At 36.8% G+C, this 22,891-nt stretch overlaps 1 protein-coding gene across 1 annotated transcript in view; it reads right to left on the bottom strand.

The window, feature by feature from the left end:
• The window catches only part of LOC150094473 (uncharacterized), a 261,156-nt gene that overhangs the window by 59,797 nt on the left and 178,468 nt on the right, over positions 1-22,891 (bottom strand). The window contains exon 6 of the mRNA XM_090411803.1: positions 20,432-20,634. Coding sequence (XP_090267929.1) covers positions 20,432-20,634 — 203 coding nt within the window. The remainder of the gene's footprint in view (positions 1-20,431; positions 20,635-22,891) is intronic.

Raw genomic sequence — 22,891 nt, 5'->3', positions numbered from 1 at the left:
CGCGAATTCAATTTACGAAGGCCAAACTCTCGGTCAAAATGTTGTGCACAGTTGATTTTGGAATCCCCAATTCATCTTCAATCAATCTCACAGACGATTTCGGGTTTTCTTCGATGAAATCACGCACTTTTTGGATGTTAACTTCGCTCAGCCCAGTTTTTGGATGGCCTGGCTTTTCATCATCCTCAAGCGTCTCACGACCACTTTGAAATCGCTTAAACCACTCGTAAACTTAAGTATGGTATAAGCATTCATCACCTTATGCTTTTTGAAGCATTTGATGTGTTTCGATAAAAACTTTTACCATGTTTAACACGTCAATCGCAGCTCTCTGTTTGAAACTCATTTTCTGACCGTTCGTCATAACACACTGCCACTCTTGGCACTATAACTCAGCTTCTAATGAAACGAATGTCATAAAGAGTTGACACAACACTAATGAAGGTTGCCACTTTCGACAACAAAAAGATACAACAGGTGGCGCCACTAGTTTCTTCTATTTTCAAAAAGTTCATTTCTTTTTGGACAGAGGGTGTATAATCCCATATTGTTGAGAAGGGGGGGGGGTGATTGCTGGTGAATGTATCTACCTGTATTGGTTGGTTTTCTGTAAACAGAGAAAGCCAGGGATCCAACATATTGACATGTAATCATTGTGTCTAGAAAGGGGAGACTGTAGGTGTTTTCTTTTTCCAAGATGAACTGGATTCTGGGGTGTTGATTGTTTAAGCGTGTTAGGAAGTTGTGGAGTGTGTCTATGCCATGTGGCAAAATAGAGAACACATAGCATAGCCAGACAGTGGGTTTTTGTGGGCTCAGTTTAAAGCTTTTTCTTCAAAAGTCTCCATAAAGAAGTTTGCTTGGGGTGGAGAACCCATGGCTGTACCCTCTATCTGTATGTAGAATTTTCGTTGCCAAACTAAATAGCCTGAGTTCATGGTGAACTGAAATAGGGCTGAGATAACAGGAGGAAATTTGGCTTGGATGAAATCTAAGATATCTTTCATTGGGACATTTGTGAATAAGGAAGAGACATCAAAACTGACGATTATGTCAGTGTGTTGGAATGAGAGGTTCTCTATACTGGCTTTAAAGTGGGCTGAGGTTTTAATGTGTGATGGTGTGTTGCCAGTATAATGTGTGAGCACTTTGGCTAAATGTTTGGCTAATTTGTATATGGGAGAATCAATGCCATCCACAATAGGATGAAATGGCAAATTCTGCTAAATGGATTTGGTAATCCATATATTCGGGGAGCGGGGGGTCTAGAGTTGAAAGGTTTAGTCTTTTACCAAAATAAAGAGCCAAAGGCAGAAACTATAAAAGTTTTGTGCAAAAATTGACTAGAGAGCTTGCGGGAATACACCGCCACCATACTACGAGTTGCTCTAGCCAAACCCTTATATTGCCTTCTATTGATCCATTCTGATAGGTTTCACTAGTCTGAGAGCTATTTCAAACTCAATGATTTTCGTCAGAGACACTGTTTAAGTAAAGGTCTCTAAAAATTAGGCGATCCCCAAGACCACTCCCTACGAGTGACCAAAAAGATGTCCAACTCAGTGTTGGTTCTACTCAGTGACAGGCTCACTTCACCACTCAGCAGAACCGCTCATATGCCAGGGAAAAGCAACCACCAACTTGACCCCACACAGACCACGGAGGAAAGCTCTTCCTCTGGAGACTCAAAATGCTCTCTCAGGCAAAACTCTTCCGAAATCTTAAGCCCCCTCAGTGGGGCAAGATTCGGCAGAAACCGAAGAGAGCAAAAACTCTCGGTACTAGGGAACTTTAAGAATCAGAGAGGTGTATTTTCTGTAAGCGAACTCTAGGTCGGTGAGTAAAGTATTTACCAAAATAAAGAGCCAAAGGCTTCATTTCGGCAATGCAAATTATATAAATTAAGTGGATATTAAATCCAACATCGTTTCAAAGCTGAATACAGAAACTATAAAAGTTTTGGGTGCTCTTGTTAGTGCTAAATGTACATTCAGGAAGAAAGTAGAAAATAGGCAATTCACAGAGTTCATGCTACTAGAAGGTCAGAAGTAACAATAATAAATGTTAAAAATCAAATAACATTCCTAAGACTATAAAAAAAGCAGCAGTATGATTTGATAGCTGCTAATTAAATAGTTTCAGAAATATGATTGTAAGTTAGCCAGTCTCATATGGGAAGGAAGGTGTTCCTCCCAGAAACTCAAGTTTTTTATCCTTAACAGGCAAACCAGCCAGAAGAACACACAAAAGTTGCAGACAATGCAAAATAAGATTAACTGCCCTGTCATAACCAGTTTCAGGTTTCAAAGAAGCCAAGTCACTTCACCATGACAGGCCACTTGACCTAACATGAAAAAACATAAGCTATAATGGGTTTACGGACAATTCATAGCAGCAGGGAAAATTCACAGAGAGGAAAAATCATTGCGGGGGAAAATTCATTGCTGTCTGTTTCACATTAGGCTTAATTATTGTAAAAGGAGAAAGTCACAAAACAGAAAAATGTTCAGAGTGCATAAAAAAGTACTGGGGCCAGGACCTGAAGAGCCTGGCTGAATTTAGCCACTGGACCCTGAACATAAAAGTTCCCAGAGTATAAAAGCTGCTGTTCACTATGTTGGAGCTGCTACTGTGAATATATATTCCTGCTTAGATATTTGAAAGTGAAGTTCTGCACTGAAAATTTCAAATTAAACAGTTTTACATCATGTGTTCTCAGAAGTCCGATCCCCGACAGTTTTTTCTTTTGGTAATTTTTTCACCTGGATTGGCAAACCTGATTGTTGATCACTTCGTCGTCCACCTCGCTTTCCCCATGCCTTATGGAATTGTAACCATGCTGCTCTGGAAGGGTTACAAAAGACAAACAACTCATGTGAAGGGTGGCATCGTGTGTTCAGGAAACTAATTGGTGCTTCTCATCTGACAATATGGAAGTTTCTAAAAACTTTGAAGGATGAGCAACATTTCAATGAGGTGGGGGAAAATAGAGCAATATATAGCTGGCACCCAACCTCCTGGTAAGAAATGCTATCGAGATACCACAAAAACACTTGAGCTCATCGTTAGCGATTATGAAAATCCTGAAACTCTTAATTACTTAAGAGGAGTTGCCCATAATTTTTTTATTTTATTTTGTGGCTGTATATTCACCTTTTCTGTTTCATTTTTTTTTCTATACTGCTCAATTTTGAATAGTATGATATAAAAAGTGTCCCTTTTCATGATTATCAAAACAGTCCCTTTCAGGACTACAAATATTGATAGAGAGAGAGATGCCTGATTGTACTGGTTCCAGTTCCTCTTGAAGATAAATTTTTAAGTTGTTTTAATAACAACAAAATATAATAATTGCTCCTTCAAAGTGGCTAATGGTACAATTTTGAAGGAATAAAATAAAAACAGAACATCACAACATTCATGCCTTCTAGGTCACAACACTTGTTTTAATGTGTTTTAGCAGATAACAAACAGTTAAAATAATTTGAATTTTCACTAATAGATTTCATGTTATCTTTTCATGTATAACATTGTTTACGGTGTTCTTTTACTCCCTAAAAATAAGTCTCCATTATTACAACTACTGATTGTTGTCAGAAATCTGACAACATTCAGCAATTAGTTGGATATAACAATTCTTCCTAAATATTCTTAAATATGATGCTCTTTCTCCCTCACCTTTCTATCCCAGTTCTGTAACAATTAATATTCCATCTACAGAGCCTGCAGTAAGAAAGAATATGAATAACTTTATGCAAATTTAAAAAAAAAAAAAAATTTTGCACATATATCTGCGATGAATTTTTGTGCGATTGATTTTCCCCAGGTTGCTTAAAGGTCAAAGCTGTATAACTGAGAGGAGACCTCCACATAACCTTTAAAGGAATGCAGAGAACCAACCAGGGCTTCTGACCTAATGTCCAATCATTACCTTCTCGTGGTGCACCCTGTTGGGTATCTACCTGGATACTGAACGAACGAGGATGGGCTGGCAATTGGGATTTAGCTGACCAAATTGTATTCTTATTGGCTTAAACCAATATACAAAATGATGGTACAACATGACAAAATTTCATGCCATCACCTGGTTAAACAAGGCCCCTGTTGTTTTCGCCAGGGAACCAGAGCGAACAGCAAAAAGTCAGCTACTGGAACAAATCTGAAAACAAATCCCAACTCAACATCACCAGAGTTAAAGATCGGTACTATCAACATAAGAAGCCTGAATGGCAAAGAAATGGAGCTAGCTGAGGAATTAGATAAGTACCAGATCGACATAATAGGGGTGATTGAAACAAAAAAGACAAAAACTGGTGAGATCTTTCTGAGCAATAAATACAAAATGTTATATTCAGGAAATGACAATCAAGGAAAAGAGGAGTAGCCATACTATTCAACACAAAATACGAGGCTTATTTCTTGAATGGCAGGCAGTCTCAAGTAGAGTGATGTGGGCTAATATCAGAATGGGGAATTGGACAATGAGACTTATTTGTTGGTCACTGTCCAACAGAAGGTTCTACTAAGGTAGAAGTGGAGGAATTTTTTTGATGCTTTAGAAAAGGCAACTCACACAATGAAAAAGGAAAAGTTGGTCCTTGTTGGGGAACTAAATAGCAGAGTACAAAATGACTGTCAGACATACAAAAATATTTTGGGAAAATTTGGACAAAAGAGCAAAGCTAATAATAATGCCAAATACCTGTTGGATTTCTGCTCAGGACATGGACTGGTTATTACTAACACATGTTCCAACATAAAAATGTGCACAAATTCACATGGAGAGAAGAAGCAAGGAATAAGAAAAGTCTCACTGACTACGTTATTGTTGATAGTGATGTTTTCTCCCTGGTGCAGGACACCAGAGTGTACAGAGGATTTGAAATCGGAAGTGATCACTATTTAGTCTTGAGCAGGATAAAATTGAATTTCATATTGAAAAGAATAACATCTAAGAAAGTTTTAAAGCAAATAAAAGTTGAGGAGCTCTTAGATATAAACTGTAGACTAAAATACACAAAGATTATTGAAGAAAAAATAAAAGAGTTTGAGAACAGGAACCAAACCTTGGAGATTCAGTGGCAAGCCTTGAAGGAAACCCTGATTGATTCAGCCAGAGAGGCATGTGGTGAGGTTGTCTGCAAGGATATAAAAATCAGAACTCCATTGTGGAAACATGAAGTAAGAGAGGCAGTGAAGGAGAAGAAGAAAGCATATCAAAAGTTCCTGGCAAATAAGTCAGCTTGTGCTCTTAGAGAATACAGAGACAAATGTAAGAAAGCTAAACACTGTGTAAAATTAGCTAAACAAAAGTCATGAGAGGACAATGGCAAGACCATAGGAAAATAAATATCATGAAGGTGGTAAGATATTCTGGAGGTTGTTGAAGAAGCTTAGAAATGGAGGAAAGAGTGCTGTAAAAGGAGTTAGAGATGACAAAGGTGACATGAAAACGAGAGAAAAAAATATCATTGAAGTATGGAGTAATTACTTTGAAAAATTGCTAAATTATTACTATTATTACTATTATTACGGGCAACTCCAGGGAGTCATTAGACTCATCGAGGGAGGCCCCAAATCATATTCATCACAACTATCTGACATTCATACAGTATCTATCATACCTCGCCTTAAATTCATTCACTGTCACAGCATCCACTACAGACTCAGGGAGCGCATTCCACTCATTCACTACTCTAAAAGTAAAGAACCCAGCTCTAACACCTTTACTAACCACACTTTTGCCCAGTTTCCATGGATGTCCCCTAGTCCTCCCACAACCAGCCCTGTTCTCAAAAATATCTTCTGAATTAATTTTATAGAAACCCTTCAGTAATTTGAATGTCTCAATCACATCTCCCCTCCTCCGCCTATCAACCAATTTTTGCAACCCACAAATCCTCAACCTGTTCTCATACGGTTCATTCCACAGACCTGCTATCATCTTGGTCACTCGCCTCTGAAATGAAACAAGCAGTGATAGCACAGTGGTAAAAAAACACTCAACAGGCATACAGTCAGGAATACATATCCATACTTGAAGTAGAAAAAGCCATCAAAGGCTTGAAATGTGGAAAGGCAGCAAGAGTAGATGATATTCAGCGAGAAATGCTGAAGTATGGTGGTATAAAAGTCTTACAGTGGCTGCACTGCATAGTTCAGAAAGCCTGGACAGAGGGATGAATTCCCGATGATTGGAGTAGAGCTTTAATAGTACCCATATATAAAAAGGGAAATAAAACTGAATGTGAGAATTACAGAGGTAATTCCTACTGAGTGTTCCTGGCAAGATCTATGCAAGTATACTTGAAAAACGGTTGAGAAGAATTGTGGAAGAAAAGCTTGGTGAATAACAAGCTGGATTAAGGCCAAATAGAGGCTGTCAGGATCATATTTTCACTTTACGACAAATAGTTGAGAAATCATGGGAATATAACAAAGATCTGTATTTAAATTTTGCAGTTCTGGAAAAGGCATATCACAAGGTGCCAAGAGAGAAGCTATTCAATAGGCTACAGTTATATGGTGTCAATGGGGCATTATATCAAGCAATACTTAAGTCTTTTTTTGAGTTGTAAGGCAGCAGTTAGAACTGAAGAAAGTACAGGAAGATGGTTTAATGTTAAATCTGGTGTGAGACAAGGATGCACATTATCCCCTCTGTTATTCATTATCTATATGGATCACATTATGAAAGAAAGTTGTATTAAACATGATATCAGAATTGGAGATGTCAGCTCTTTGCTTTATGCAGACAATGTTATACTTCTAAATAAATCTCCTACAAGTTTGCAAGATTCCTTGACTAAATTGAATAACTGTTATAGTAGATATGGTATGTAGGTCAGCATTAAAAAGACAAAGACAAAGACAATGAAAATAGGCAGAAACATTGAAAATATCAACTGCATTGTGAATTGAGAACGTATAGAACAAGTAAAAGATTTCAGCTACTTGGCATATTTTTAGTGAAGATAGTAAATTAAATATGGAAATAGACAACAGAATCAACAAAGCTGGCATGATAGGAAGTCAATTGAATAAATTCATATGGAATATGAGAGAAATTAGTCAGAACACTGAATTAGCTGTATACAAGACAGGGTTCAAAACCAGTTTTAACTTATGGATCTGAGAGCTGGGTCAGAAGTAAAACACTTGACCAAAGACTAGAGACAGCAGATACGAGAGTCCTGAGAAAGATTAGAGGCGTGAACAGATGGCATCAATGGCAATATCATATTAAAAAAGAGGATATTAGGAAAGAACTTGACATTGTCAACATCCAGGAATGCATTAGCAGAGCTAATCTCAGGTGGTATGGTCACTTAAACAGAATGGACGAGGAAAGATTTGGAAAACAAGTGTTCTCTGCCATGTTGGCAGGAAAATGACCCAGAGGAAGACCAGGATACAGATGGATTGATACGGTAAAAAGTGCCTTAGATGATAGAAATATAAGATCTGATAATGTTGGAGTCTTGACAAGTAACAGAGTGATTTGGAGGAAAATTGTAGATAGGAAGTTAGTAATGATGTAAATGTAAATTTTTCATGTAGTACTATCATATCGTATACACCCCTTGAGGGTAGTACATGTCAGGAATTTGATGATGATGATTTTCCCCACGATTAAATTTCCAGCGATGAATAGTCTCCGTGACGAACTGTCTGGATACGGCTGTAATGAGGGGGATATGTGAATATATCCTTCCCCCATCTTCACAACTAGGCTACTTGTATATAGAGGTTAATGACTGCACATTAATTGCCTTAATATCTTATAATGCACAGCACACATCCTTTTGAGTGTCTATAATATAAGTACTTATATTATACTTAGTATTATATAATATTATACTAAGCATTATGGGAAGGGCCACTACCCACACCAGTTTTGACCTTTATTGAGGTACTGTTAAGGTGTAGGGGTATATATATATATATATATATATATATATATATATATATATATATATATATATATATATATATATATATATCCCCCATTGCAGTTTATATTATAAGCAGCATGGATGTGTTTAGATGGCTTGCCTATTAAAATACTGAAACGGATTTAAAAAAAAAAAAAAAAAAAACTGCTGAAAACAAAAAGTCTGTAGAGCAGAATTCCTAAATTTTCTTACTCTTAGACAGCATATAGTACTAATGTGCCATAGGAGTAAGATAATTTAGGAATTCTGCTCTACAGACTTTTTTGTTTTCAGCAGCTTTTTTTTTTTTAAATCCATTTCAGTATTTTAATAGGCAAGTCTTAAATCTGAAGTCCATAAAATAGAAGGTTTACTGTAATGTCTTTGCATCTTTATTTACTCATATTTACAACCCACATTTTTATATGTTTTATATAATGTTTTATATAAGATGTTTACAAGATGTTTTATATAATGCGTCTGATTTTGCAGTGTGTGTATATATATCAGTGTGTTTTGATCTTATCAGAAGTATATCATCTGCATAATCTAGATCTTCTATGATAAAGGATTCCATTTGATTCCTCTCCTTATACCTGCAACTTTTTTTTCATAATCCAATCAATGACTATACTAAAAAACAGTTCAGAGTTGCATCAATTCTTATCTCAAAAAATTCTGATGTTCGCTGTGCAATAATGCAATTTTTGCATTGTTTATACATTTCTTTTATTATATGTACATATCTGTCAGGAACTCCACAGCTTCTAATAATCATCCATAATATCTATCTATCAATACTGTCAAAAGTTATTTGATGGTATTGATAGAGAGAGAGAGAGATACTGATGACAGTAATACCGTTAAATGTCACTACGTAATATCTTTGTTTCATCTTCCCTTGCATGTTACTCAACAGCCTATCATGATAAAGAAGCTTGGCTTTTTGGTAACCTAAATTAATGTTTCAATACAAATGGTAATCCTACCTACAGTATACTATGGCTGTAAATTGAGTGTGTTCTGGCCAGTTTATCTGTTTTGTAGGAAGAAAAACCAGAGTTTCTGGGAGAGAAAAAAAATCTGCCATTTCCATATGAAACTGGCTAACTCACCTTCAGATGAGAAGTCCAATAAAGATTCTTCGCATCCTAGAGAGGATTCGAACCCTGAGGCATTGTCAAAACTGACTGACCTATGGAGGCTCTCCATCCTTAACTTTTCTTTCAATTAATTAGAAGAGTTTTTGCACCTTAGAAGTGATGCTTTATAATATTTAGATTATTTATATTTGTATCATATATATATATATATATATATATATATATATATGATACTTTATTATATCTTTATCTGAAATTTTATTGCCTTCATTTAATCATTACAATCACTGTATTGTAAATTTAATATTTCTCTATTCCAGGTCTCTCTGTCAAATAAGGGTGACTAATAAAAATCAAAGATTTAAGAGCAAATGAATCACCTTTAAGGATGCCTGAGAAAGTTATTTACATCTCACATACTCTTGATCCAAACCAGAGTCGCATTAATAATTTTTTTTTTATCTCTCTCCCACCCACGAAAGCTTCTATAAACCTATAGTAGACTAAAGATTTTTTTTTTTTTTCATTTTTATTAATTATTTTGTTTCTCTAGAAAATGGTTTCCAGTCTGGAAACCATACTCTAAAGACCAAACATGAAACTTTTTCAAGCCACTTCAAGCCTCCAATAAGCAGGGCAGTGGTTTCATACCAGGTAATGAAATTCATCCACAACAGGATTTGAACCTGCGGCCTGTTGGTTGGAGAAGAGATACACTAACCACTCAGCCAACTAAGCTGGCTGAATTGCTAATTGAAAACTATGTACAACCTAAAAATTAAAGTATTAGCATGATGTTGGTAACATAAACAGCAGAAACTTTCAGACACAAGAAAACTAGAATAAAGTTCACTATACTGCCTACCATGACAAAAAATTCAACTGTCATTGCTTAGTACTAATATCAATATCACTAAAGAGAAACATCTAGGACTATGAAATCCCTTTCCATTCTGCATGAAACTGTACAATTTTAAAATCATACTTTTTCAAAATGAAAGCTTTCACACTTTGAATTGGCGCTATATAGATGTTTCAAGAATGAAAGATTCAGTGCATGAACATGCATTTTCCAAATCATTTTGAATTACTATACAATCCATTAGTATTAACTTCTACAATGTTTTAGTATGATGAACATTGACAATTTTGTACAGTAGTAAAAATGTTGTGAATAACAAGATTTATGTATCATTTGACTCAATTATGGATGAAAATTTCATGAAAAAAATACACGAAAAGTAGCTTAATACTTCCAAGACATATATAGGGGCAGGAGAATCTCAATCTAGAGAGACGAATAGTGTGAAAGAGGGTGAAAATAATGAGCAAAATAAAAATAAAAAAAAAGTGTGGAGTGTTGAAAGTTTGAATCAGTGTAAAGTTTCCAGAGATGGTCTTTAATTGGGAGGATGAATGGCAAGCAAGAGTGGCTAACTTGCCGAGAGAGAGATAGATGAGCTGAAAGAGGAGGTGGAATGTCTCGGGAATGAGATGAGAAGTGTGGAAGATGAGATTAAGCAAATGGAAGAGATGGCTGCAAGGCAAATCAAACTAGGAGTGAGAGAGAGTTATGGGAATGATAGAAGGGGAGAGAATGGAAACAGTAGAAGAGAGGGAATGAGAGAGAGAGTTATGAGAATGATAGAGGAGAAGGAGAGAATAGAAACAGTCAGACAGAGGGAATGAGAAGAAAGTGAGGAAGTGCTGGAACCAGGGATAGAGTGATGCCAGGTAAGTAGAACACAGAGAGAAAGTATTAGATGAGAAAGTGAGGGATGCAGGCGAGCAATCAAGGAACAGTGTAGTAAGAGATGTGATGTATGGAGACTCGATGATCTGTGGTGTGCAAGATAGGATGCCAGAGGGTCTGCCCGGAGGGATGATAAAAACTGTGGCTATGGCAATTAAGTGGGGTGAAAGAGGGTGGATGAGATGATTGTGATGGTGGGCATGAAAGACTTAAGAGGCAGTGTAAATCGAGTAGCGAGAGATCTGAGATTCATTCTTGAGGTTGTACAAAAGAAAACGCAGAAGAAAAGATAGAGTGTGTTTGTTGCCCAGGAATGATAATGATGAGCTGAGCAGAAGAGCAGTAAAAATGAATAGCATAATAGCCAGAATGTGTCAGAAGAGAGGATTGGAATATGTGGATGCTTGGAGGACAAAAGGTGACTGTATGCGAGAGACCACTTACAACTGAATGGGGAAGGAAGTAGGCATCTGAAGAGATTGCTGTTTTCCAAATGAGTTGGTGCGTCAATGCAGGGACGCTAGAATTCCCAGGGTGGATGGTAGCAGGGGTGGCCTCTTGTGGGAATGGGGACAACATCAGATAAAAATGAGTCCTGAGGAGTGTGGAGGAGATAATAAATATAGAAGCAGTGACAATTAATAAGTTTTATACTAATGCCAGGAGTATCCAGAATAAAGGAGATCAATTGGTGGCGCTGATAGCATCAGTCAGGCAAAATATTATTGGGATCTCTGAGATGTGTTTGACAGAAGACGATATAATAACAGGAATAGAAGTAGCAGGGTACAGCATTTTTCAGCAGGATGGGAAGGGGAAAATGCGGTCGTGGAGTACTGCTTATGATAAGTGATGAGTTATGCCCTCTAAGAGTAGAGGTTTTTGAAGGCTGTGACACTAATGGCTTTGAAAGCATGTGGTATGAGGTAGAGTTGGTCAAGACAGGATATTTAGTGGGGTGTGCTAAGTCAAGGAGCACAAAGGGTGGGTAGCAGGAAATGTTTAGGCAGTTGAACTTGGCAAATGCAAGAAGAATGATTGTTATGGGAGATTTTAACTACAACAATATAAGTTGGGAAGAGGAAAACACATGTAGTAATAAGGGAATGGAATTTCTAGAATTCTTGAGGGACAAATGTGTTAGGCAACATGTAATAGAGGGAACAAGAGGTTCAAGAGTTTTGGATTTGGTCACAGCATCAGAAGAGATGATAATAATGATAATAACTGAGATGACATCCCTCCCCGCCCCGTTGGAGAGAGTGACAATGTGGTTTTGACTTTGAAAATGAATAGACATGCAGAAGTATCAAAAAGAAAAGGGAATGTATGTGAAATTATAAGGTGGATGATTATAATAGATATCATTGTGCTTGGGAAATTGTGAAGGAATATTTGTTGGCAGCAATAGCAAGCTGTATTTCATGAGTGAAGAAGTGGACACAATTTGGTGTAAAGTGGATGACAAACAATACCAAACAGGAACTGCAGGTGAAAAAGAGGTTATGGTTATAAGCAGAGGGGTGGAGAGCAGATCCATGAAGAACATGAGACTTAGGCCAGGAGAGTGACTAGTATGGTAAGGAAGACGAAAGTGGAATATGAGCAGAAATTGGCACTAAGATCTTTCTAGGGAATTTTAGTGAATTCCGTAGAAAGATCTTAGTTAAAAAATTAAAGAAAATTCTAGGGAATTTTTTTAGCAATGTGGCCAGTAGGAGGAGAAATGATTGTGTAAGAATGACATTGTGGAAAAAAATGGGAATAGAGTGACTGATGCAGAGGACATAGTGGAGTTGTTCAATGAACAACTCCACTATGATAACGAACACATTATTGGAGTATTTCATCCTGGAGAAGTAAAGTTTAATACTAGAGGGATAGGAAAGGTTACAGGTATAGAGGTGCAAGAGGAGTGTTCCATATACTGAGTACTCTGAATGTCAGTAAATCTGTGGGACTGGATGGTATTTCAACCATGGATTTTGAGAGAATGTGCTAAAGAAGTGAAAGTCAATGAAAGTCTGGCTACGCGAAAGGTTATAGGTCATGTTAAAAACATTTAATTTTCTTGACCAAAAAGCTCTAGAAAGAATTTTAACGGGATTATATTGATCAAGTGCATATAATAACAACTAAGTTATACCAACTAGTTTCACCAACTGAGGCTGTTGGCATCTTCAGGGTACATAACTGATGTAAGACACTAAAAGGTAAACAACTGTTACAAACTATAATCAACCGATTCCAATTAAATTAAACAAAGAACAGAGCGTGTACAATAAAATCATAGAGCGTGGATGATAGCACTTGTTGTTTAGGAACGTTCTATAGTTGGCACTATAATTCAGTTCTGGCGAGTTAAAGGATCTGATAAGGGTCTTCCAGATCATGGGCAAGTTAGTCCTTGGTTCATGTTAAAGTTATGTATCCAGCGGGCAACTGTTGTGGCCTCCTTAAAAATTCGGGAGTGGAAGTCCTCCTCCATGGAATTGTGCTTCTATCCCACTCTATGGTATGGTTCGTTCTTGAGAAATGAAATGCTAATCCCGATTTTTCTTCTCTGTTATTACTGATGTCACCTATGTGTTCTTTTTGCCTAATTTCAAGGCTTCTTGAAGTTTGGCGATGTAATTCAAGCCGCACGAGCAGGGTATGTTATAAACCCCAGCATATTTGGAGAAAGGATGGCTATCTTTTGGAGATCTTAAGAATTGTCTAATCATTTCTGTAGGTTTAAAGGCCATATTTTATGTGGTTTGAGGAGTCTAGCAATCTTATTGGAAACTTTCCCTAAGTATGGAATGACGATGGTAGAAATATAACGTACATCATCTTGTTGTCTTTGTCTGGGTTCAGAGAAAAGTATCTTGTGGTCGAGTCTTCGATGAAATCCATTCATGGTAAGGTTGGTGGATATCAGGGATTGTTCTTCCTGGAGGTCTTGTTGATCTGTTGTAAGGAGAGAGGCACGGTTCTTCAACATGCGTACAATACTGAGTTTCTGAGAAATGTGGTGTGAGGAAGTGAAATGTAAATAACGTCCTGTATTGGTAGGTTTGCGGTAAACCGAGAGGTTGATACCACCATTCGGAAGCTTCTTAATTAAAGTGTCCAGAAATGATAATTGGTTATCTTTTTCAAGTTCTAGAGTGAATTTGATTGTGTGGTGTAGAGAGTTGATTTTGTTGAGAAAGTCAAACAGGTGCTTTTTTGTGTGGTTCCAAACTATAAAGATATCGTCCACGTATGTCCATCATTCTGAGGGTTTAGGGTCTGTTTGAGTTAAGATTTTAATTTCAAATTCCTCCATAAAGAGATCAGCACAAGATGGAGAGAGGGGGGGATACCTATTGCAAGGCCAGTCAATTGCTGATATACGGTCTTATTCCATAAGAAAAAGTTTGATGTTAAACAATGACGGAACAGAGAAGTAATGTCTTGTGGGAGCAAACTTCCTAAAATGTTGATGACATCCTCCAAAGGGATGTTAGTGAATAGAGATGTTGTTCAGTTTCTCAACGAAATGTTGCGAATTTCGTATATAAGCATCCGAATTATGGATGTGTGGTTTGAGGAGGCCTGCCAGGTGTTTAGATAACAAGTTGGCAAATTGATTCCATTCACAATCGGGCGTAGTGATATTCCATTTTTGTGTACCTTAGTAGTGCCAAATAGTCTTGGTGTTAGTGGATGCATGGATTTCAATCTACGTTTTAAGTCTATAGACCAGTTCACCATATGACGTATTAAATCGTTGGTATCATTGTGGTTCTTTAGTGTTGGGTCTGTGACTAGGACACGGTAGGTTGATGTATCTGACAATAAGCTGTTAATCTTATCTTTGTAATCACTGGTGTTTAATATCACTGTTGAATTACCCTTATCTGCCTTCAATATGATAATGTCTTTCTTTTTCTTCGAACTATACAATGTTCTTTTTTCCAGAGTAGTGATGTTTTTGTTAGGAGTTCTGGAAGATGAGAGGATGATACTACTTTTTAATCTGATATCATTAGCTATGGGTTCCAGAAACAACGAGACTGCCTTTTCTATATTACAAATGATATCCACTTTACGGATATAACGAGGTGTTATTGCAAAATTGAACCCTTTTTTAAGTATATTGATCTCTGGTTTTGTTAATACATGATCCGATAAATTAAAAATAACTTTGCTGTCTGGTAGAGAAGGTTTTGACTTAAAACGTTTTGTACAAAGATCGTTAAATTTTTTGATTTGGTTTCGTTTGCTTGTTGGTAAAGGCTTTATCATAGCTAGTAGTGATCATTCTGTCCAAATGCGACCATATATCTTGATCTAAAGTACTAGAAATATCGTCATAAATCTGATAACAGTCTAAATCTATTTGGCTAAAAAGGAATCTGGTATGCTGTATCTGTTCACGTACAAGTGACAAAGATGTTTTAAAATAAATATGTTTCGCTCGTCTTGAATGGAATTGTTCTTTTAAAAATAGAAATTTCAGAATAATCTTGTTATCTCTGCATCTTTTCAAAAAAGTGAGGTGATTTAATAGTTTGGCTTTTTTACATTTAAGGAATTCAAAATGGCATACCTTGCTTTTGGTTTCCCCATGGATTCTATTCATGTTAAAACCGTTTAATTTTCTTGACCAAAAAGCTCTAGAAAGACTTTTAATGGGATTATATTGATCAAGTGCATATAATAACAAGTAAGTTATACCAACTAGTTTCACACTGAAGCTGTTGACATCTTCAGGGTACATAACTGATGTAAGGCACTAAAAGGTAAAAAACTGTTACAAACAATAATCAACCGATTCCAATTATATTAAACAAAGAACAGAGCGCATACAATACATTCATAGAGCGTGGATGATATCACTTGTTGTTATTTAGGAACGTTCTATAGTTGGCACTATAATTCAGTTCTGGCGAGTTGAAGGATCTGATAATCGTCTTCCAGATCGCGGGCAAGATTAGTCCTTGGTTCCTCTTAAGGTTATGTATACAGCAGGCAAATGTTGTGGCCTCCTTAAAAATTCGGGAGCCACAACAGTTGCCCGCTGTATACATAACCTTAACAGGAACCAAGGACTAATCTTACCCATGATCTGAATTACAGTGCCAACTATAGAACGTTCCTAAATAACAACAAGTGATATCATCCACACTCTATGAATGTATTGTATGCACTCTGTTCTTTGTATAATATAATTGGAATCGGTTGATTATAGTTTGTAATAGTTTTTTACCTTTTAGTACCTTACATCAGTTATGTACCCTGAAGATGCCAACAGACTTAGTTGGTGAAACTAGTTGGTATAACTTAGTTCTTTATTATATACACTTGATCAATATAATCCCAATAATAGTTTTTCCAGAGCTTTTTGGTCAAGAAAATTAAACGTCTTTTAACATGAATAGAATCCATGAGGAAACCAAAAGAAAGCTACGCCGTTTTGAATTCCTTAAATGTAAAAAAAGCCAAACTATTAAATCACCTCACTTTTTTGAAAAGATGCAGAAATAACAAGATTATTCCAAAATTTCTATTTTTAAAAGAACAATTCCATTCAAGACGAGCGAAACATATTTATTTTAAAACATTGTTGGCACTTCTACATGAATGGATACAGCATACCAGATTCCTTTTAAGCCAAATAGATTTAGACTGTTATCAGATTTATGACGATATTTCTAGTACTTTAGATCAAGATATATGGTCACATTTGGATAGAATGGTCACTACTAGCTATGATAAAGCCTTTACAACAAGCAAACGAAACCAAATAAAAAAATTTAAGGATCTTTATACAAAACGTTTTAAGTCAAAACCTTCTCTACCAGACAGCAAAGTTATTTTTCATTTACCGGATCATGTATTAACAAAACCAGAGATCGATATACTTAAAAAAGGGTTCAATTTTGTGATAACACCTCATTATATCCCTAAAGTGGATATCATTTGTAATATAGAAAAGGCAGTCTCGTCGTTACCGGAACCCATAGCTAATGATATCAGATTAAAAAGTAGTATCATCCTCTCATCTTCCGGAACTCCTAACAAAAACATCACTACTCTGGAAAAAAGAACATTGTATAGTTTGAAGAAAAAGAAAGTCATTATCATATTGAAGGCAGATAAGGGAAATTCAACAGTGATTTTAGACACCAGCGATTACGAAGATAAGATTAACAGCTTATTGTCAGATACATCAACCTACCGTGTCCTGGTCACAGATCCAACACTAAAGAACCACAATGATACCAACAATTTAATACGTCATATGGTGAACTGGTCTATAGACTTAAAACGTAGATTGAAATTCATGCATCCACTAACACCAAGACTATATGGCGCTCCTAAGGTACACAAAAATGGAATACCACTGCGCCCGATTGTGGATGGAATCAATTCGCCAACTTATTTGTTATCTAAACACCTGGCAGGCCTCCTCAAAACACACATCCATAATTCGGATACTTATATACGAAATTTGCAACGTTTCGTTGAGAAACTGAACATCTGCATCTCCAATACGGATTTACTCACCAGCCCGGATGCTACATCTCTATTCACTAACATCCCTGTGGAGGAAGTCATCAACATTTTAGGAAGTTTGCTCCCACAACACATTACTTCTCTGTTCTGTCATTGTGTAAGATCAAACTTTTTCTTATGGAATAAAAGCATATATAAGCAATTGACTGGCCTTGCGCCCCCCCCCCCCCTCAATCTTGTGCTGATCTCTTTATGGAGGATTTTGAAAATAAAATCTTAACTCAAACAGACCCTAAACCCACAGTATGGTGGACATACGTGGACGATATCTTTATAGTTTGGAACCACACAAAAAAGGACCTGTTTGACTTTCTCAACAAAATCAACTCTCTACACCACACAATCAAATTCACTCTAGAACTTGAAAAAGATAACCAATTATCATTTCTGGACACTTTAATTAAGAAGCTTCCGAATGGTGGTATCAACCTCTCGGTTTACCGCAAACCTACCAATACAGGACGTTATTTACATTTCACTTCCTCACACCACATTTCTCAGAAACTCAGTATTGTACGCATGTTGAAGAACCGTGCCTCTCTCCTTACAACAGATCAACAAGACCTCCAGGAAGAACAATCCCTGATATCCACCAACCTTACCATGAATGGATTTCATCGAAGACTCGTCCACAAGATACTTTTCTCTGAACCCAGACAAAGACAACAAGATGATGTACGTTATATTTCTACCATCGTCATTCCATACTTAGGGAAAGTTTCCAATAAGATTGCTAGACTCCTCAAACCACATAAAATATGGCCTTTAAACCTACAGAAACGATTAGACAATTCTTAAGATCTCCAAAAGATAGCCATCCTTTCTCCAAATATGCTGGGGTTTATAACATACCCTGCTCGTGCGGCTTGAATTACATCGCCAAACTTCAAGAAGCCTTGAAATTAGGCAAAAAGAACACATAGGTGACATCAGTAATAACAGAGAAGAAAAATCGGGATTAGCATTTCATTTCTCAAGAACGAACCATACCATAGAGTGGGATAAAAGCACAATTCCTTACATGGAGGAGGACTTCCACTCCCAAATTTTTAAGGATGACACAACAGTTGCCTGCTGTATACATAACCTTAACAGGAACCAAGGACTAATCTTGCCCGTGATCTGGAAGACCCTTATCAGATCCTTTAACTCGCCAGAACTGAATTATAGTGCCAACTATAGAACGTTCCTAAATAACAACAAGTGATATCATCCACGCTCTATTCTTTGTTTAATATAATTGGAATCGGTTGATTATAGTTTGTGACAGTTGTTTACCTTTTAGTGTCTTACATCTGTTATGTACCCTGAAGATGCCAACAGCCTCAGTTGGTGAAACCAGTTGGTATAACTTACTTGTTATTATATGCACTTGATCAATATAATCCCATTAAAAGTCTTTCTAGGTTATAGGTCAGTTTTTGTTTCATCAGTAGATGCTAAGATCTTGAGAAATTAGTGAGGAACCATATACAGCATTGGGCAGATGAGGGTAATGTTATCTGTGAGAGTCAACATGGATTTGTTAAGGGGCGTTCTTGCTTTAGTAATATGATTGCCATTTATAATAAAGTGATAAGAGCAGTTGATGAGGGAAAGGCATATACTATCATTTTTTTTGGATTTTGCAAAGGCATTTGACAGGTTGCCACATGATTAGCTAAAATTTAAATTGCAGCACATGGGTTTATAAGTCGGGTTAATCAACTGGATTCAGGATTGGCTGTCCGATAGGTCTTTATATCAATGACATTGTCAATGGATTGCAGGGGGGATATTAAGTTGTTTACAGATAATGTGATGCCAGGTACGGTTATTAGTAATGTTGCAAATGTGGCAGCCCTGCAAGAGGATTTGAATAAATTAGACAGATGGGAAAATGAATGGAGATATTCATTTTGATTCAAATAGTAATGATCCATTAATGAAGCAAAATGTGAAGTCTTGAAGTTTGGGATACATTGATGAGAGGCTGCATACTCGATTGGAGGACTTGTACTGGAGGAAGTAGGAGAAACAACAGAACTGGGGATGATGATTGATAGAAACCTTCACTTCAGAGAACTTATTGCAAAGGTGTTGAAGGTAACCCTGAGCATTGCTGCAAAACTGAGAAGGATGCTGACCTGCAGAGATAGAAGAGTTATCATTCTGTTGTATAAGACCCTGATCAGACCACACTTAGACTACTGTTCTCAAATTTGGTTCCCAGGATTTGAAGATAATTAACTGTGGAGGGGGTGCAGAGGTGGATAACAAAGATGGTTTCAGGACTGTACAATATTAATTATGAGGATTGGCTGAGGGAATGTGGACTGCAGAGTTTGGTGAATAGAAGAGAGAGGTGATATGATCGAGACTTTTAAACTGGTGAGAGGTACTTACAGGAGTTTTTTCACTTGGTGGAAGAACAGCGGGAAGGAGCAATGACAAGGAGCCATCCCTTTAAGTTATGAAAGGAAGCTGTGAGCAAGAGGGTGAGGAGTGGTTTCTTTGCATTGAGGGTAGTTGAACTGTGGAATGCATTGCCTGGTAGAGTTGTGAGAGTAAAAACCATCAATGAGTTCAAGGAGTGGCATGATAGACTTTGTGTTTCCTAGGAAGGACCTCCCATGATGTGTCTTTTGACTCAATTGAGGTATGAATAATAATAATAATAGTAATGATCCTTTAAATGGAATGCAGATCCCATTAGGAAACTCCATGCCAGCTAAATAAATTATTAATTATGGCATAGGGATCTGAAATTATTTCATGCTGCTCCAAAATTAAATATTAAGACGTCGACAGCAAAGCTTATTTAACAGGAATGGAACCATTAAAACTATTAATTATGGTACAAAGCTCTGAAAATATTTCATATCACTCTGAAATTAGATATTAAGATGCATATAAAAGAACTTATTTAACAAGATACAGTGCTTTGAAAGATACGTTTTGCCAAAAAACAACTTAAAACTATTAAGTTTTTTTTTCTTTTTTCAATTGCATTAAATCATCTGATTATACTATTATGAAACTCATAATGTAGACTGAAAATACTACCCTCCTTCATTTACAATGAAATATTTAGTAAGGAAATGAAGTCTCACCATGTATTTCTTGAACATTGACTTTTGCTCCATGCTTCAATAGCATTCTTACCACATCATGATTTGCTCGGCTCACTGCTAATACAAGAGGAGTACGATCAGATGCATCTAAAATATCAATTTTTGCTCCAAACTTTAGCAAAATCTGGACTATGGCTATATAGCCTCTACTTGCTGCAATATGCAATGCAGAAGACTTGTCACTGAAATAATATCAAAACATTATTTAACTATGCAAGATATCTGCATATCATCAAACTCAGTAGAAAATTTTAACATCATAAACATCTACATTTAATCAGGATGCCCATCAAGAGCAGAAAGTACAAAACAAACATTTTACAAAAATTTACTGGTAACAGAAACTGAATCTTTCAATCTGAATTTATTCCAGTTCTATGAATCCTAGCAATGCCTATTAATTATTGTACATGCCATTGGCATCGAACCTGCAACTTCACAATGAGCCATCCTTTGTTTTGTTGTGGATTATGTCAGGAACCTTCAACACATGACCTGCAAGCCACATGTCGCCCATGGAGCTCTTTGCATTCGCCCGCCGGCCATTTTGAAAAAATAACTACTTAACATTAAAATGCGATTAAATAAAAAATAATTTCAATGAAGCCCACGGGCCACTAAGCTATACTGCAGTATTTAGAATCGTAAGATGCTTTCCAGATTCACAAGAAATGCTGCGCATATGATACTTTACATAAACGCCTATAAAAGTAAACATTAAGTAGACATGCTTCTTCAGCCATCTGCCAGCGCCAAGCGGTATTTAAGTACTAGTACTAATGTTGCAGGTAGATGGCTGAAGCAGTAGTTCATTCGAGTGCGCTATCTAGTGCCTTCTCGATACTTCATTATTTTCATATAAATACAAGAGGATCTCATCCACAGTCAGTAAGTCTTGAACAGTGTGATATTCATGTATAAGTGCACACAGGTTCATCAGGTCAGCTATAGCCTATTGTGGTTTTATATTGCCTGAATTTTTTCATTAGTGCGAGACATATTCAGTGGATAATAACCATTACACGGACATTTTGGATCATTTTTTGGGTTCAATTTGTGTTTAATTTGTCGTGAGGCATGGTATAATGTTTCTTATTGTGTGTTCACTCTGTTATACAAAGATAAGATGAAATATTTTATGTTCATCTTATCTTTGGAACATAAAATATTTCATCTTATCTTTGTATAACAGAGCGAACACACAATAAGAAACATTATACCATGCTTGCCTCTGAGTATTAAATTAATGCATTGTAAAAATATCAAATATTTCATACTATGAGAAAACAATTAAGTATGCAATTTGTACCACTCACAAATTAGTTAAATAATAATGGAAGTGTAGACCTGTAGCAAAGTTCAATAGAGCATTATGTACTAAGAGATATAGAATGTTTGCACAAGTTCAAGATGGGGGGAGGTGAAGTCATGGAGCAGCAACGCGAAGAAGCGGTTCGCCCCAAGCAATCACATGCCGTCAGTGCACACGGGATATAGCGGCAAAAGCTGGATGGCATGACGTGAGCCCACGTGAGTGCGTTGGGTGGACATCGCAGAATGCAAGAATCGCCAAGAAAGAAAGGTGAAAATATAAGGGTCTAGCACCCCTGAAAAAAAGGCTTTTTGTTCCTGGATCTCCTGATGTTCATCTCGCGGTGTCGTGAGCGGGTGGAGGGCGGCAGCACCTCCACTCCGGAGGGTTTCGATAAAGGCATCGTCGGAACTACAGGGTGTCCCAAAATTAACGCAAGAAGTAATTTTGATAGAAAACACAGGTTTTTAATTAAAAATTGTAATTTCTTATTGATTCATAAAGTATATAGTATAGGGTTATGCATGAAATAGCATATCGGGTAAATGGCCTCCACGGCTTTGCTAGCACATATGCACTCTTTTGTCGAAATTTTCCATGACCGTTTTGCATAAATGTGGCTGAATTTCATTGATACAGCGTTCAATTTCCTCCTTCAAGGCGTGGGTGGTTGTGGGCTTGTTGGCATAAACCTTAGACTTCAAAAAACCCCAAAGAAAAAAGTCCAACGGCGTTAAGTCACATGATCTGGGCGGCCAATTCTGATCACCAAAACGGAAAATTACACGACCAGGAAATGATTCATGCAGTAATTGAATTGTTTCTCGGGCTGTATGGCATGTGGCACCATCTTGTTGAAACCACGTCATCCACATCCATATTGAAAGTTTATTTTTCACTTGGTTAGAGTATAATAAATTTAGTTTAATCCTTTATCCAAGTGTGAGCAAACAAAGTTTGTGCCTGAAAGTATTTTCAGGACTGGGGTAAGGTGGTACAACACCAGGGTACTCCTTGCAAAGGTGGAGCAAGCTACCAACACTCCTATCTCAGTATCTCCCATAATGCAAAACACGTCTCCTTGAGGATATGTCTAATGTTATGCATTAGACATATGTCTAATGGCC

This window comes from Typopeltis vanoorti, chromosome 22 (assembly GCF_054136105.1).
Source record: "Typopeltis vanoorti isolate ZY-2024b chromosome 22, IOZ_Tvanoo_1.0, whole genome shotgun sequence".
NCBI lineage: Eukaryota > Metazoa > Arthropoda > Arachnida > Uropygi > Thelyphonidae > Typopeltis > Typopeltis vanoorti.
Note: the sequence above shows the minus strand (reverse complement) of the source record. Positions and strands in the feature narration are given on the sequence as shown.